The 15,240-nt window shown below is 57.6% G+C and overlaps 1 protein-coding gene across 4 annotated transcripts in view; it reads left to right on the top strand.

Annotated features, from left to right (window-relative positions):
* Positions 1-8,872, top strand: part of SRC (SRC proto-oncogene, non-receptor tyrosine kinase) — a 50,638-nt gene extending 41,766 nt beyond the window's left edge. For all 4 annotated transcript variants that reach the window (XM_044263061.1, XM_044263060.1, XM_044263058.1 and 1 more), the window contains 7 exons: positions 500-649; positions 2,136-2,291; positions 4,098-4,277; positions 5,158-5,234; positions 5,924-6,077; positions 6,220-6,351; positions 6,642-8,872. In XM_044263061.1, the coding sequence (XP_044118996.1) occupies positions 500-649; positions 2,136-2,291; positions 4,098-4,277; positions 5,158-5,234; positions 5,924-6,077; positions 6,220-6,351; positions 6,642-6,850 (1,058 nt within the window). In that variant the 3' untranslated portion in view covers positions 6,851-8,872. The remainder of the gene's footprint in view (positions 1-499; positions 650-2,135; positions 2,292-4,097; positions 4,278-5,157; positions 5,235-5,923; positions 6,078-6,219; positions 6,352-6,641) is intronic.
* The last annotated feature ends 6,368 nt before the right edge of the window (positions 8,873-15,240 follow it).

Raw genomic sequence — 15,240 nt, 5'->3', positions numbered from 1 at the left:
CTCCCATGGGAGGGGAAGCAGGTAAGCCAGGGACACACAGCCACTAGGGCCATTCCTGGCTCCCGGCAAACATTTATTGAGCACCTACTATGTGCCAGGCCCTCTCACATGTGGTCTCAGATCTTCCTGGCATCCGAGGGAGTCGCCCTGTCGTGCAGAGGAGGAAACTGAGCCCTAGAGCGGGCAGGTGACTTGTCTGGGTCACACAGTTGGGATATACATTCAGTCTTGGAGGTCTTGCCAGGGTCAGGAATGCCTGGGGAGGGTCTCTGATCAGGGCCCCTCGGCTCACTGGGTCCTGCCTTGTTGGCCGCCCCAGGGCTGGGTGCTCAGAGAGAGGAAAGGCCATACCTGGCTTGGCCCGGGGCTGGGGCTGCCGCTCTGGCCTCCCAGTCCTCCAGTGCTAGGCAGGCCCAGAAGGGCACTTGGTCCTGTGGCCTGGAGGGGTGGGGGGTGCTGGGCGTGGGGGTCACTGCTCCTTTCTGTCACCGCCCCGCAGGAGCCTACTGCCTCTCCGTGTCTGATTTCGACAATGCCAAGGGCCTCAACGTGAAGCACTACAAGATCCGCAAGCTGGACAGCGGCGGCTTCTACATCACCTCCCGCACCCAGTTCAACAGTCTGCAGCAGCTGGTGGCCTACTACTCCAGTGAGGGCCAGGCGGGCAGGCGCTGGGCGGGGGGCTCCACCTTCCATGCAGGGTCTGGGGGTGGGGGTGGTGCTTTGGGGCCAAGAAGGCCTGGGGCTTCTATAATCCTGAGAGTGTGGGGCTCCTCCCCACCCTGCCCCTCCTTTTTCTTTCTTCCTCCCCCTCGGCTCCTCCTTCTGCTTTTCCTCCTCTTTCCTCCCCGTCCCCTCCCCCCACCATGCCCACCCTCCTCTTTTCTTCTCCTTTGCAGCTGGCTGGGGAGGGGGATGCTGCCTAGAGGGGAGCAGGGCAGGGAGGGGGCTTCAGCTGGTGTTGGTTGTCTCTGCAGCTCTAAGACCGGTCTGAACCGGTTACTGGGAGAGGAGATGGTGGCTAGACAGGGCTGCCGCTGAGGGAGGGAGCGCGGGAGGCAGGCAAGGGAGCCAGGGCGAGGGATCCCAGTATGGGTATACACACACACACACACACACACACACACGCACGCACAAACACACGCACAGGTGCAGGTCGTGGGGGCGGGCATACGTGCTGTATCTGGACCCTCAGGACTTCCCTGGGGGCCCTGAAGGTCAAGGGTCAGTGTGTTCTCATATGGGCGCGTCTCTGTGAGTCCCCACGTGGCTGTGGCTGTGGCCTCCATGTGCAGGTATGGCCTATCTCGAGAACACCAGTTACTCCCCATCCTGGGACACCTCCTTCTCTGTCCACTGGGCCTCCTGACACCCTCTGCCACTTGGCACCCCTCTGCCTCCTTGGCTGTCATTGCACGGTTCATTCTGAACACTGGTCCTGAGAGCAAAACCTTCCCGAGGTTACCTGGGAATCTCAGGATAAAGACCCCCACGTGGCCTCTGAGGCTGTGGGTGCTCTAGGCCTGGCCGGCCTCCCTGCCTTCCCCAGGGCCCCTTGCTCCCATTCACTCCTTTGCAGCCCCTCCGGCCTCCTTCCTGTTCATGCAACCTAGAGGCTTGTTCCTCTCTCGGGGCCTTGGCACGTGCACGAGATGGTGTGCCCTCTGCTTGGAGTGGCCCCTAGTCAACCACTCACTTGCCTGCAGCTCCAAGCTCAGGTGCCACTTCCTCCGGGAAGCCTTCCAAGACTCCACCCAGCCCACCTGCTGTTGCACACACTGCTTTCCTCCATCGCACTTGTGGCCCTGGGAGATGATGAAGGGAAGCTGGGCCTCTCCTGCACTGGGAGCTCCCTGAGGGCAGGATACCCCTGGACTTGTCCCCCACTGTGTCCTTGGTGCTCACCGAGGTGACCGCCCCTTAAAGTCTGATTAATGACTAAGTGAATACCTCCGGGAGCAGAAGTGCGAGGCCGTGTGAGGGGGTGGTGACACCCAGGTGTGGATGCCTGGCCTCGAGGGCAGCCCACGTGTCCCCAGAGCCTGCGTGCGTCCCATGTGTATGTCACACCGTGGGACAGAGAGGCCCCAGAGAGATGCCTGGCCTGAACTCTACCTCCCTTCCTCTGTCTTCAGAGCATGCTGACGGCCTGTGCCACCGCCTCACCACCGTGTGCCCCACGTCCAAGCCCCAGACTCAGGGCCTGGCCAAGGATGCCTGGGAGATCCCTCGGGAGTCCCTACGGCTGGAGGTCAAGCTGGGCCAGGGCTGTTTTGGAGAGGTGTGGATGGGTAAGACCTTGCCCCTGCCCCCCAGAAGAAGCCATGGTCCTCTTGGGGTGGGAGGGCTTTGGTGTCCCCAGCAGAGAACCAGGTGAATGTCCATCGCACAGGACAGCTCGAGGCCCCCCTGCTTTACCACCATGAGTCTCTGTTGTCCCTACTGAACACTGGGCTCTCTTTTACATGTGGCACTCCCCCACACCTCTGCAGACCGTGGCACCTGTTTGCCAAGAGCTACTCGGAGCTGGACATCACGATTCCCCGAAGACGCCGGGTGGTCTGGGCCAGCTGGCTCCACTCTGTGTCTGTCTTCCTCAGTGTGAAATGGGGGTGGGGATAAGAGGATCCACCGTGGGGTGTGAGTGAACGCTGCCCCCCGCCCCATGCATCCACACGTTAGCACTTAGCCATGGGAAGAGACGCCTCTGCTCACAGAGGGAGGGCTTGGAAGCCCAGGGTCTGGCATGTTCTGGGCCTGTTAATGCTCTCCTGTCTAAACCTGGAGAAATGGCAAACTGTCTTTTGAAAACAAACACCATGAAGCCCTGACAAAACCCAGGCCGCCTTCTGCTGCCTGGTTCCTGCTGACGCAGAGGGACCGGGAAGGCTGGCGTGAGGTAGGCCTGATGCGTAGGAGCCTGTGGCTTCTGCCGTGGAATCACCGTGTGCCAGTCTCGTAAGCCACTGCATGCACTTGGCGTGCACTTGGCATCTATGTTCCTCCCTTTGGGGAAGGTCCGAGAGGGCTGCTGGGTGGAAGGCCCTACAGGGACCAAGGCCTGCAGGCTGGAGGTCAGGCCAAGTCAGGAAAGGGGAGGTGCTGGCTTTGAGCCGGGGAGAGGGGAGAGGGATGTTCCAGGGGCTGGAAAAATGCATTCCTGGCCTGTGTGTGTGGTAGCAGCAGGCCAACTCGGGGAGAGCCAGGTACAGATCCCCAGACATCCTGTGCTGCAAGGACCCTAGAGCTAGGCCTGGGCTCCAGCCCTCGGGTGGGGGCCCAGAGACTGGGAGGAGTGGGTCTTGGGCCACTCATCAAAGCACCTTGGATCCAGTTGGCACCAGAACTCGGATTCAACACGCTGGGCTAGCACACGGCTTCCCCTAAAGCCTCACAGTTTGAAAACCGTGATAATAATCAAATGACAAGTGTAGCTCTTATTTACGGAGCCCTCATGGCGGGCTGGGCCCTGTGCCTAGAATCTCACTTAATTCTCAAACAGCCCCCCAGGGAGACACTCTAACATCCAAATTTCCCAGGCAAGAAAACAGGCCCGGAGGAGGGAAAGGACTGCCCCACGGTCTCACGGCTATCGGGAGGCAGAGCTCGGAGTCAGACCCTGGCTGGTCTGACCTCTGAGCCCTCGTGGGCCTGGTCCAGGCCAGGCCTTACTTTTTGAGAGTGTGGCTCAAGACATGTTCTCCTTGTAGTGGCTTTGTTCTGAGGCCGGCTCTGCCTCCCCTCCCCAGCCCCATTCATGGGCTCACTCCCGACTCACCTTCCGCACGCTGCCTGGAAGGAACGTGGTCTCTCAGGAGACAGTGGTTGAGTTAGAGCCATGATCTTCCATCTGTCAGGCACGTGTGTGGCTTTTGGGGACACTCCCACTGACGGCAGCCCCAGCAACAGCTCAGCGACTGCTGTTTCTTGACCGTGTACCAGAGACTCATCTCATCCTTGTAATAGCCTCCTGTGGAGTGTCCCGCGGGCCTCGGCTGGACTGGTCACATGGCTAGGCAGGCCCATCTGGGGCCCCGTGGGATGGGATTAGGGACACCTTCACTGAGGCAGCTTGCTGTACCCCTTGCCCCCCACAGGGACCTGGAACGGAACCACGAGAGTGGCCATCAAAACCCTGAAGCCAGGCACGATGTCTCCAGAGGCCTTCCTGCAGGAGGCCCAGGTCATGAAGAAACTGAGGCACGAGAAGCTTGTGCAGCTGTACGCTGTGGTGTCCGAGGAGCCTATCTACATCGTCACGGAGTACATGAGCAAGGGTAAGGCTCTGGCGACCGGCACAAAGATGCATGGGCAACCCCTTGCCAGACGAGGGGGCACACGCTTCCCATCCCCCCAGATCTAGGGTGTATGTTTCCAAAGGTGGAATGGAGTAGAACCAACGTCTCACGCTAATGGTTGCCTTTCTCATTTCATTTTGTTTTTTATGATTTCCCACATTGTAGTTGGTCTCTTCCCCTTGGCTGGTTTTCCAACGCCACCTGCCGCTCTGTGACTGAAAGAGAAGTCCTCCAGCCATCCAAGCTGGGCCCCATCTAGGTCAAGGTCCTGGCTTGACCTGTACTTAATTTTTAAATTAATTCAATTGTTCAAAATTTGCCTTTTGGAGGCATAATTTACAAATGATAAAATACCCCATGTTAAGGGTCCACTTCCGTGAGTTTTAACAAATGGACCCTCCGGGCAATCCCTTACCACAGTCGAGCTATAGGAGCTCTCCATTGCCCCGTGTAGACAGTGGCCTCCAGCCCTAGAGCCAGGCAAAACTCGTGCCCTCTGCCATCATAGGTTTGTTTATTCTAGAACTTCACGTTGCTATCTTTTATATCCGAGGTTTGTCCTCATCGCGTGTATCCGTAGTCTGTCCCTTTTTTAATTGCTGGGTAGAAATATCCGTGGTGGGGACGGACCACAGTTTCTGTTCTCCCGGAGACATTTGGTTGTTTCCTATCCCACTTTGCCTGCTGAGTGACAGATGCTGAGGGAAACTTTATTCAGAGGTGGGTTTGCCTGAAATGAGCGCCGCTTACACGGAGGCTGGGCTGGCCTGCCCCTGGAGGACGGGATCCGGGAGTCAATGCTTCCTGGCTCTGGGAGGGCAGGGCAGGGGCTAGTTAGTGCTGCTTCCTCTCTGTCCAGGGAGCCTGCTGGACTTTCTCAAGGGGGAGACAGGCAAGTACCTGCGGCTGCCGCAGCTGGTGGACATGGCTGCTCAGGTGAGTCAGCCCCTCCCACCTCCCACAGCCTCAGTCCCGCTCACCTCTGCCCCTGCTGCCTCTTGAGCGCCCCCTCCAGGCGGCATGCCTTGACCACCCCCCCACCCTCCCCCACCCCGCCCCGACCCCACCACATTTATCCCTGGGCGAGGAAAGAGCCCTTCGCTGGGTATCAGAGGTCAGCAACATGCTGTGGGACCTCAGGCCTCAGTTTTCTTCTCTGTAAAGGTTACTCAGTCACTCAACAAACATGCGTTAGTACTTGCTTGCTGTAGGTGGTGCTCAACAGTCATTCCTTCATTAATCCTTCTCCCAATCAGGGGAGGTGGGGATGGCTGTCCCTCCATTTAACATGTGAAAACAGGCTCAGAGAGGGGACGGGGGACAGCAGGCACGGCCTGGCACTCGTCTATATCTGTGGGGCCTCTGGGGCTTCTTTTTTACGGTTGCCCTGCTTCCAGGCTGGATCTTGTCCGTGTTTCCCCTTTGCCCTTGCCCTTTGTCCTGCATTTCCTCTTTCTGCCGAGCGCTGGTCCTGCCTCTTGTGCCAGCGGTGTTTATTGGAAGCTGACTTCCCTAGTCAGAAGACTGGGAAGGATAGGGTGACCCAGCGGGGTGGAGCGGGCAGGGGGGCGGGATGCAGGGGTGGGGATGGTCCCTGAGCTGGGCTTCTGGCATTCTGCCTGCAGATTGCCTCAGGCATGGCCTATGTGGAACGGATGAACTATGTCCACCGGGACCTCCGTGCTGCCAACATCTTGGTTGGAGAGAACCTCGTGTGCAAAGTGGCTGACTTCGGGCTGGCTCGGCTCATCGAGGACAACGAGTACACAGCCCGACAAGGTGCGCAGGGTCCGGGTTGGGGCCATCTGGCCTTCTCTGAGCCTGTTTCTGAGTCTGTCCAGCAGGGGATGGAAGTGGTATCTCCTGGCAGCGCTGTCCTGAGGTTCTCCTGAGCCTCCCCTGACCTTTCTCCCTCCCGCAGGTGCCAAATTCCCCATCAAGTGGACGGCTCCAGAAGCGGCCCTCTATGGCCGGTTCACCATCAAGTCGGATGTGTGGTCCTTTGGGATCCTGCTGACGGAACTCACGACAAAGGGTCGGGTGCCCTACCCTGGTAAGAGGGCTCCCCGTGCCCTATCTTTGATCCCTGAATCCCCTCTGCCCTGGTGACCTTGGGCAAGCCATACCCTTTCCCAGGCCTGTTTCCCCATCTGTATAACAAAGAAGTTGAGCATCTGATCTTAGGAGCTCTCTGGTCAGGGCTCTCAGCCTTGGGGAGGGGAGTTACCCATGGTCACCCTCTCCCATCCTGGGCGAGAGGCCCTCTCTGTTGTCCTCATCCTCCTCCCCCCACCTGACTTTCCTCACTGGAGCCCGTCCCCTCACACCTCCCCCCTCCCACAGGGATGGTCAACCGAGAGGTGCTGGACCAGGTGGAGCGGGGCTACCGGATGCCCTGCCCGCCCGAGTGTCCCGAGTCCCTGCACGACCTCATGTGCCAGTGCTGGCGGAAGGAGCCGGAGGAACGGCCCACCTTCGAGTACCTGCAGGCCTTCCTGGAGGACTACTTCACGTCCACCGAGCCCCAGTACCAGCCCGGAGAGAACCTATAGGGGGGCAGGCTGCAGGGCCAGACGGGCTTTTCGGCTTGGATCCTGGGCTGGGGGGCCCCTGATGTCAGGTCTTGCCTCCCTCTGCCTGCCCACGTGGATCCCCTCTGTGGGGCTGACTCGCCAGTGATGAGGCCCCTCCCTCTTTTGTGGCACAGAAGGGTTTGGGGCCCGGGGCAGCCCTGGGTACAGGGTCCAAGGCTGGCACGGTGACTGCGTCCAGGCTCCTGCGCCAGCCACCTGCATCCTCCCAGCCTTCCCTCGTGGGACTCTGTGCAGCTCAGCGGGAGGAAGCGGGAGAAGGACAGGCTGAGGACACCTTTTCCCAGCCTTAGCCTGCTCCTCGCGTGGGCCCCTTCCCACTTCCGTGTGCCCCCAGGTCTGCCTCCAGAGCTGGCCGAAGAGCCTTTCCAAAGAGGAGCGGCAGGCCCCGGCCCTCGGCCTGCCTGCCACCCTGCCCCTTGCCGTCCATTTCAGAAACACCTGTTGGTGGAAGCTGCTGGGTCCAGACTCCTCTGCCGTGGCTCCCAGGCTGGGCACTGAAGTGTAGCTTGGCTTCATGCTGGTGGGGAGCGTAGGCACCCCCCCTCGAGTCCTGTTCTTAGACCCAAGGGACCCTTAGAGATCACCAGTTCCTTGTCCTCACAGTACCCATGGGGAGATAGTCCAGAGAAGGGATGTGATTTGCCCAAAACCACAGAGCAGTTCAGGGTTGAGGTGGGTTTGGAACCCGGTGCTCCCTCTGTCTTCCTCAGGAACCAACAAGATTGTTCTTGGACAGACTGGGGCAGCCCAGGGGACCAGGGGCCCAAGGCTGCTGCCACCACCCACTTAGCAGGCCTGTTGTGCAGGGAGAGAGCAGAGGCAGACAGAGGGCGGAGCTAGGAATGAGGGCTGTCAAGGCAGGAGTCAGGTAGCAGATGTCAATCAGAACGTGGGTGGATTTTTCATCCTTGGAGCTAGCCAGCCATGAATGAGAGTGAGCTCCCGGGCTCTGGAGGCAATCAAACAGAAATAGAAGATCCCAAGTGGTTGGGAGGCCGTGGCCTCAGGAGAGAACCCCTAGTCTTCCTTACCCCGGTGTGTCCTGTGTCATTTCAATGCCTGGCGTCTGCTCTCCTTCCTAAGGGGGGCACCCCATAACTCATGAGTAGGGAAAGGAGTACCTAACGAGAGGGGGAGCATCTGCTGCCAGGCCCCAGACCTGGCTGTGGGACTGTGGGGTGGCCCCTGCATCCTCTTTGGGCTGCAGTGTCTGTCTTCCTGGGAGGCTGTGGGCCCTGCACCTGCTCTGCTCCGGACCCCTGTGGCCTTGCATCAGCTGGTGAGCCCAGCCGGGGACGTCTAGAGGCGCACTGGCCCTCGCTTTGGTGTTTGGCCTTGGGGTACGTGGTGGCTTCTCCCTGGGCCTCAGTGTGCCCATCTTAAAATGGGTGGCTGACGGTTTGAGGGCCTGCTGCCCAGGGCCCCTACGTACGTGTATGTGTGTTGTGTGTGTGCACGTGTGTGTTCCTCCATGTGTGTCCATATTTAACATGTAAAAACGCTCCCCTGCTCTGTTTCCCTGTTGTGCCTCTCCCCCCACAGCCCCCCCACCATAGCAATAACACCCCTGCTGCCGGGGGCTCTCGAGCCAGGCGGGCCCCGCCAGCAGGGAAGGAGGCCATGTGGGGCCTGCCCATGAAATTTCAACTTTTCCTTTCATCCATGTTTATGATGCAAGTCTGCTGTCTGTCCCATTCAAATCTGGGCTCGCTTACCCCGGTGCATTCTCAAGCCCCCTTCCAGCTGCCCGGGGCCCTTTGTATAAGGTGTCCTAATACTGTTATTCTTCTTCTTTTTTTTTAAAATAAACAGTGTTTTGTAGATTTCAGATGACTATGCAGAGGCCTAGGGGACCCCCCCCAGCGCTGGGTGGGGCCTGGGGGTCCCACATTTCACGGCCCAGGCTTGGGGGGGAGGGGGGGATCCAGAATTGGTTGTAAATACTTTGCATATTGTCTGATTAAACACAAACAGACCTCAGAGTTTGACCATTGGTTTATTGAGCATCTACCGTGTGCTGCAGAGTGAGTGGGGCGGGATGTGAGGCCTGATTGTCAGAGGGGCCTTTGTTCAGGCCCCACTGGTGGCTACAGGGCTCCAGGCCAGGGGGACACGATCAGGCTGGAGACAGCCACTTTGGAATGTGGCTGCTGTGTGTACGTATCTGCACCTGGCAGAAGGCTGGCTTTTGTGTGAGCCACGAAGCCAGGACTCCCAGAGCATGAGCAGTTCAGGTCACAGATGCCTTGGGTGTGTGGTGGCAGTTAGCACCTTGGGGGCCTGGTGGGACGGTCGGGCCAGTGTGGGGTTGTGGGTGTGTTTAAGGGGTCATGTGTCTGGGTTTGCTGTGTGTTCCCCCAGAGTGCTGGGCTGGGATGGGGCTGGAGCCACAAAATTCCTGGGCCCTCTAGAAAACTCCAAAGACCTTTCCTCTCCTCCCCTTTCCCCCCACCACAAAGGGACCCAACTGGGTAGTTCTGTGCAACAACCTATATGAAGAAATTTCTTTTACATCAGATCACACATGCATCTGTGTGTCACCTCTGGCCATAATAATGGTCTAATTAAAAGCAAATTTCAAAATTCGGACATGTCTCTCTGCAGTAGAATTTTCACAAGCCAAATCCCCTGGTACCCAGGTCAGCACGGACACCCAGAGACACCATGGGTGTGTGCGCTCTTGGGACCATGGGAACATGGATGTTGGTGGCTTGTGTCTTCTGCTTGCTCCTGGGAGTGTGTGCCTAGGACGTGTATGCCTTCATGTTCATGAGGTTGTGTGCGTGGGTCCGTTTATTCATGCGCGACTGTGTGGGTGTGTGTGGGCACGTGTGCAGGTCTTCTGTGAGTCTGGGCTCCCAGGACTGTGTGTCTCGTGGAGTCAACCTTTTGTTCACCTAGGTATGTGACTGGGAGATTGGGCATCTGTTTGCCCAGGGCTGTGTGTGTCTGTATGCACACCTGTCTGGGTGTCTGGTAGCCTGCAGGCTCCTGGGGTGAGCGTGGACCTGGGTATCCATGGGGTACGAAGCCCATGTTTCTGTTTTCTCCAGCGGTGTGTGTATCACGTGAACACAGTCCAGGAAATTGGTGCTTCAGCTCCGGGCTCCTGGGGCCTGGACCCCAAAGTGTACAGCTGGTTCTGTGGGCACGGAGGGCACACACAGCACTGGTTACTCCTGGGAGGGCCCATGTGGGCAGGGGCAGGCAGGGGCCATGCTCAGGAAGGCGCCAGCAGGCCAGGGATGTGTCTCAGCCCCAGTAGGGACAGAGACAAAACACTCACCCCATACAGTAGGTGGAGAGGGCACCTGCACCATGCTGGGGGGTGGTCAGGACCCCCCCAATTCCCAGGGTGTGGGGGAAGTCGGAGCCTCTTTTCTCTGCACCTCTCTATTTCCCTCTGCATTTCTCTGCAGGTGTCTCCCTCTGTATCTCTCTGTCTCTCTCCATCTCTTTCCTCTGTCTGCCTCTCCAGCTCTCTGGCTGTCTGGCCCTTGCTCTCAGTCTCAACACTTTTTTCTTTGTTTCTTTCTATTCTCTTGCCTACTCACCCCCTTCCCCCACTTCTTTATAGTTTCCAGTGCAGCTGTGTGTGCTTCTGATTTTCTGTCTCTGTTTCTATATGTGTCTCTCCGTTTCGGGCCATTGCTGGTTTCTCTTCTTCTCTGTGCCTGGCCACTGTCTATTTCTCCAGTTTCTCTATGTCTCTGTCGCACATATTTTCTTCCTTATCAATTTTTCCAGCTTCTGACTCTTCCTCAGGTGCTTCCACACCTCCATGCTTTTGCCCATGGAGAATGCCCTTTCTTTTCTCTCTGCAACCTGGCAAACTCCTATTCATCCTTCAAAACCCATCTCAGAAGCCACAGACCACCTGCTGGAGCTTTCTCAATCCCCTGGACCTTGCAAGGGTTGTTGAACCAGTTCATGAAGCTCAACGACTAGAGCAAGAGCTGAAGGGCTGGGGAAGTTCTAGCTGATGCATCCAGATGGTCTCACATGGATGGTGTCCGGTCAGAGAAGGGAGGAAGGAAAGCCTCTCTCCCTCCCACCCCTGGTCTCCGGCTCCTTCTCTGATTTTGACTCCCTCCTCTGGGCTTCTGTCCAGTTTGCTTTTGCTCGACCTTTCGTGAGAGAGACAGAATGGAGAGGTCAGAGGTGTGCAGTCCACTGGGACCACTGTCTCACAGCCCCACTGCCTGCTCCTCCCACAGCACTGTCCAGATTCGAGCCCATTCCAGGGACTGGGGACCCTGGAACCCCCTGTCCTCTCCACCTTCCCTTCCTGATTTCACTGGTTTTTCTCTGAAAAAAAAAAAAATCTGAGAGAGAGAGAGATTGAGAGAAGGAGAGGGAGAAGGGGCAGAGGGAGAAGAAGACTCCGTGTGGAGCAGGAAGCCTGATATGGGACTCGATCCCAGGCCCCCGGGATCATGACCTGAGCTGAAGGCAAATGCTTAACTGACTGAGCACCCCAGGTGCCTTCAGTGGTTTACCCCTTACTCTGCATACATTTTTTTCTTGGAGGAAAATTAGATATTTTCCCTCATGAAAAAAATAATACATAATCCTCATCACAAAGTAGGAAAGATACAGAGAAGCCCCCACGAAAACACCGTAATTGGTGCCCCCACCCCATCCCCTCCCACCTAGAGAGGTTGGGGCATGTGTCTGTGTGTGTGTCCATCGGGGTCTGTAATCTGTTCTCTGCCCATTGGCCCCCGTGTCCCCTTCTCTCTCTCAGAATGTGTCTGTCTGTCTGTCTGTGCTCTGGCTTATGGTCACTGGTTCTTGCTGTGGGTTACTGGCCCATTCAGTCAGACATTCACGTGGAAAGCTCGGAGTGAAGATCTGTCCTGGGCCTGTGTGGCCATGGCCCATGTGGCCGTGGCCCCTGCGGAGATGTGAGCCCCTGCGCCCGCCTGCGTCTCTGTGGCAGGCCCTCTGTGCCGGGTGTGTCTTTTTCCGCCCCTCCCTGCCTCTGCTCCCGGGGCCTCCTTTCCACTGCTGCACTTCTAATGCATGCAGTGTGTGTGTGTATGTGTGGGTCGGGGGTGTGTGGGGGGCACGTGCACGTCCCTGCTTCCTGCTGCCTCCGGGCTGTGGCTCTCTTCGTTCATCCTCTGCTCCTTTCATCTCCTCTCCCCCTCCTGAAATTCTGGCCAGACCCTGTGCTGAAGGCATGTGCACATACATACACACACATGCACACACACACACATACCTGTGCAGGCCTATTGTCTGCATTTGCTCTCATCTCATCTTTTCCCATTTTTCTCTCGCGGGTTCCAAGAAGCTGTGGTTTGCAGAGAGACAGAGATGAACAGAGACACAGAGAAACACAGAGACAGGATGGGAACAGCTGGGGAAGGAGGTCTGGGTGGGGGGTGGATGGAGCTCTGTCCATCTGTCTGTCATTCCTCTAGCCCTCGGTGTCCCCCGCCCTTCCTACCCGAGGGCTCGTCCCACCCAGTGCCCAGACCTGTGCCGGCCTCCGAGGGTGACCCATGGGGTCCTGGGTCTGTGTCTCTCCGTGTGTCCATCTGTCTGTCATCTATCTGCTTCTGCTCCCTCCCAGGCCTCCCCCTTGCGGTGGTCTCATTAAATGTTCATCTTTTTCTTTGTCGCACCCTCAGGGGGTCATGAGTTTGAGTCCCATGTTGGGTGCAGGGTTTACTTAAAGAAATTTGAGCTAAAAGATTATTTGTCTTCTGATTTGAAGAGCAATTAATTTTTTTTGTGGGTCCCTAAAAGTACTGTGGGCTGTGGGCTTCCTGAGCATCTCCTCTGTGCCTGGCCTTGGTAAATGCTGTTTCCGGCAGGCCCTTGTCCTCTTTGCCTCCTACCCTCTTGGCAATTCCTGCTCCATTACGCCCCCTGTGGTTTGCCCTTGATTTCAGTGGATTGTGTCCCCCTCTCCCCCCGCTGTCTCTGTCTCTGTCTGTCCAGCTCTCTCTTGCTCTAGCAGCTTTGTCCCTTTCTCTGGGGTCCCCCACTAATTCGTTCATCCCCCCAATAAACATGGGGTCCTGCTGTCTGTCCCTCTGGCCTTCTGCCCTCCTCGCTGGGAAGCAGGCTGGACATGGCACTTCCTGTCTGGGACCGATGAGCAGGCAGAGCAGATGGTCTCAGGAGAGGAGGGATGGGGTCCTGAGTGTGAACAGAGGGCCCAGGGGTTCCCCAAGAAGGCAGGGCTGAGCAAGGCCTGAGGGTGAGGAGCAACAGGTGAGGGAGGGGACAAAGGCCAGGAGGTGGGGGCCAGCAGAGCCAGGGTGGGATGGCCACCGAGTCACCACATCTTCTCAGTCCTGGGGCTGGGACAGTGTGTGAAAAAACCCAAGAGGGAGACAGACAGACATCCAGATGGACACTGGGAGAGGGAGAGAAATGCCCATGTAAGTCTCCTGCTTTTCTTATCTCCCATTTTTCTCCTTCCCTTTTAACTCGGGGGCTTATCTGAGTCTTGTCTTTTTTCTGAGCTTCCTACACTTGTCTGTGTGCACGCACGTGTGGTATGTGTATGGTGTGTATGCGGAATGTGTGTGGTGTGTGTGGTGTAGCACATGTGGGGTGTATATAACATCCGTGTGGCATGTCTGTAGTGTAGTGTGTGTGGTACATGTGGCATGTGTGAGGGGTGGTGTGTGGCGTGTGTGAGGGACAGTGTGTGAAGGGTAGCGGTGTGTGTGTGTGAGGGGTGGTGTGTGGCGTGTGTGAGGGACAGTGTGTGAAGGGTAGCGGTGTGTGTGTGTGAGGGGTGGTGTGTGGGGGTAGTGGTGTGTGTGTGTGAGGGATGTTGTGTGGGGGGTGATATATGTGGTGTGTGTGCGAGGGACGGTGTGTGAGGGGTAGTGGTGTGTGTGTGGTGTGTGTATGGTGTGCGTGAGGGATGGTGTGTGAGGGGTAGTGGTGTGTGGTGTGTGTGTGTGCGTGCGGTGTGTGTGAGGGACGGTGTGTGAGGGGTAGTGGTGTGTGGGGTGTGTGTGTGTGTGTGAGAAGGGGTGCTGTGTGGTGTGTGAGGGACGGTATGTGAGTGGTAGTAGTGTGGTGTGTGGTGTGTGTGAGGGACGTTGTGTGAGGTGGAATGGCTGTGTGGTGTGTGTTTGTGATGTGCATGAGGGACAGTGTGTGAAGGGGAGTGGTCTGTGTGGTGTGTGTATGTGTGGGGCGCGTGTGTGTGTGGTGTGTGTGAGGAAGGGTGCTGTGTGTGGCATATGGCCCCCCGACTCCCTCGCTGTTGCCTGAATCCAGCACGGGCTCTACCTCACATGCATTCAGACATTTCATTCATTCGGATAGAAAATCCTCATTCAAGCCGCTCCAAGAGGCGGCCCAGGGGGGCTCGGGTGCATCTCTCTCCTCCTCAGACGATCTTTCTCTTCATCCTCCTTCCTTCGGTCTCCTTCTCCGTCTTCTCTTTCCCAGCTCCTCCCTCAGGGCCGTCGCACAGCCTGGTTTGAGGCCTCTGTGTCCTGCTTGTGTTTGTGTCTGTCTGTCCCCTCCCCCTCCCGCTCTCGGTCTTTCTCCCTCTCTTTGTCTGTCTTTCTTTGTCCGTCTGTCTTTCTTTGTCCGTCTGTCTGCCTCTGAGCTTTAGAGTGATTCTGCGTTCCCCAGCAGGAGGTAGGCTTTCCCACCCAGATGTGACCACAGAGCCACGTGTGTGCGTGTGTGTGTGTGTGTGTGTGTGTGTCTGTGTCCCGCAACAGGCTCTCCCCTCATTTACTCAGCCTGCAACACATGTTCGGAGCCTTCCAGGCTTAGGCTCGCATCTGTGTGGCCCAGTCGGGGGTCCCTGAGCCTGCTCCCCTCCTCCCCTCCCTGCAGGCTTGCTGGCTTTCCAGGCTGGGCAGCTGCTGCCCCTTCAGCACTTGGACGGTCATTGCCATCCGCCCGGGCGGGTGGGGGGAGGTCCTCCTCCTCGGCTCTTCCTAGAACACTCATCATGAGACCGCTGTTCCTGCCCAGCTGTGTGTGTGTGTGTGTGTGTGTGTGTGTGACAGATTTCCTCTCACCCTCTTGCTCTCTACTCCCCATCCCCTCTCCGGCTCCATCTGGATTTTCTGTCTCTCTCCCACATCCCCAAATTCTCCTTTTCTCCTTCCATGTCCATCTCTGAGGCTCTGTCCGGCATTTGTTTTCACTCCACGGATAAGCATACGGTGATCTGTCTGTGTATCCATCCATCTGTCTGTGTGTCTGGGAGTTAGTTCGAGGCCCTTTTCTTAACCCCCCCTTGCTGGGCCCCCTGTTGTCTTCCCCTGCACACCACTGAGCCATCGCGGCCCCCGCATCAGCCTCCATCGCCCCCCTGCCCTTCTGTGAGAGCTCCCGGGCCCCTCGCCAAC

This window comes from Neovison vison, chromosome 8 (genome assembly GCF_020171115.1).
Source record: "Neovison vison isolate M4711 chromosome 8, ASM_NN_V1, whole genome shotgun sequence".
Taxonomy (NCBI): Eukaryota; Metazoa; Chordata; class Mammalia; order Carnivora; family Mustelidae; genus Neogale; species Neogale vison.
This window is presented reverse-complemented; position numbering and strand designations above follow the sequence as displayed.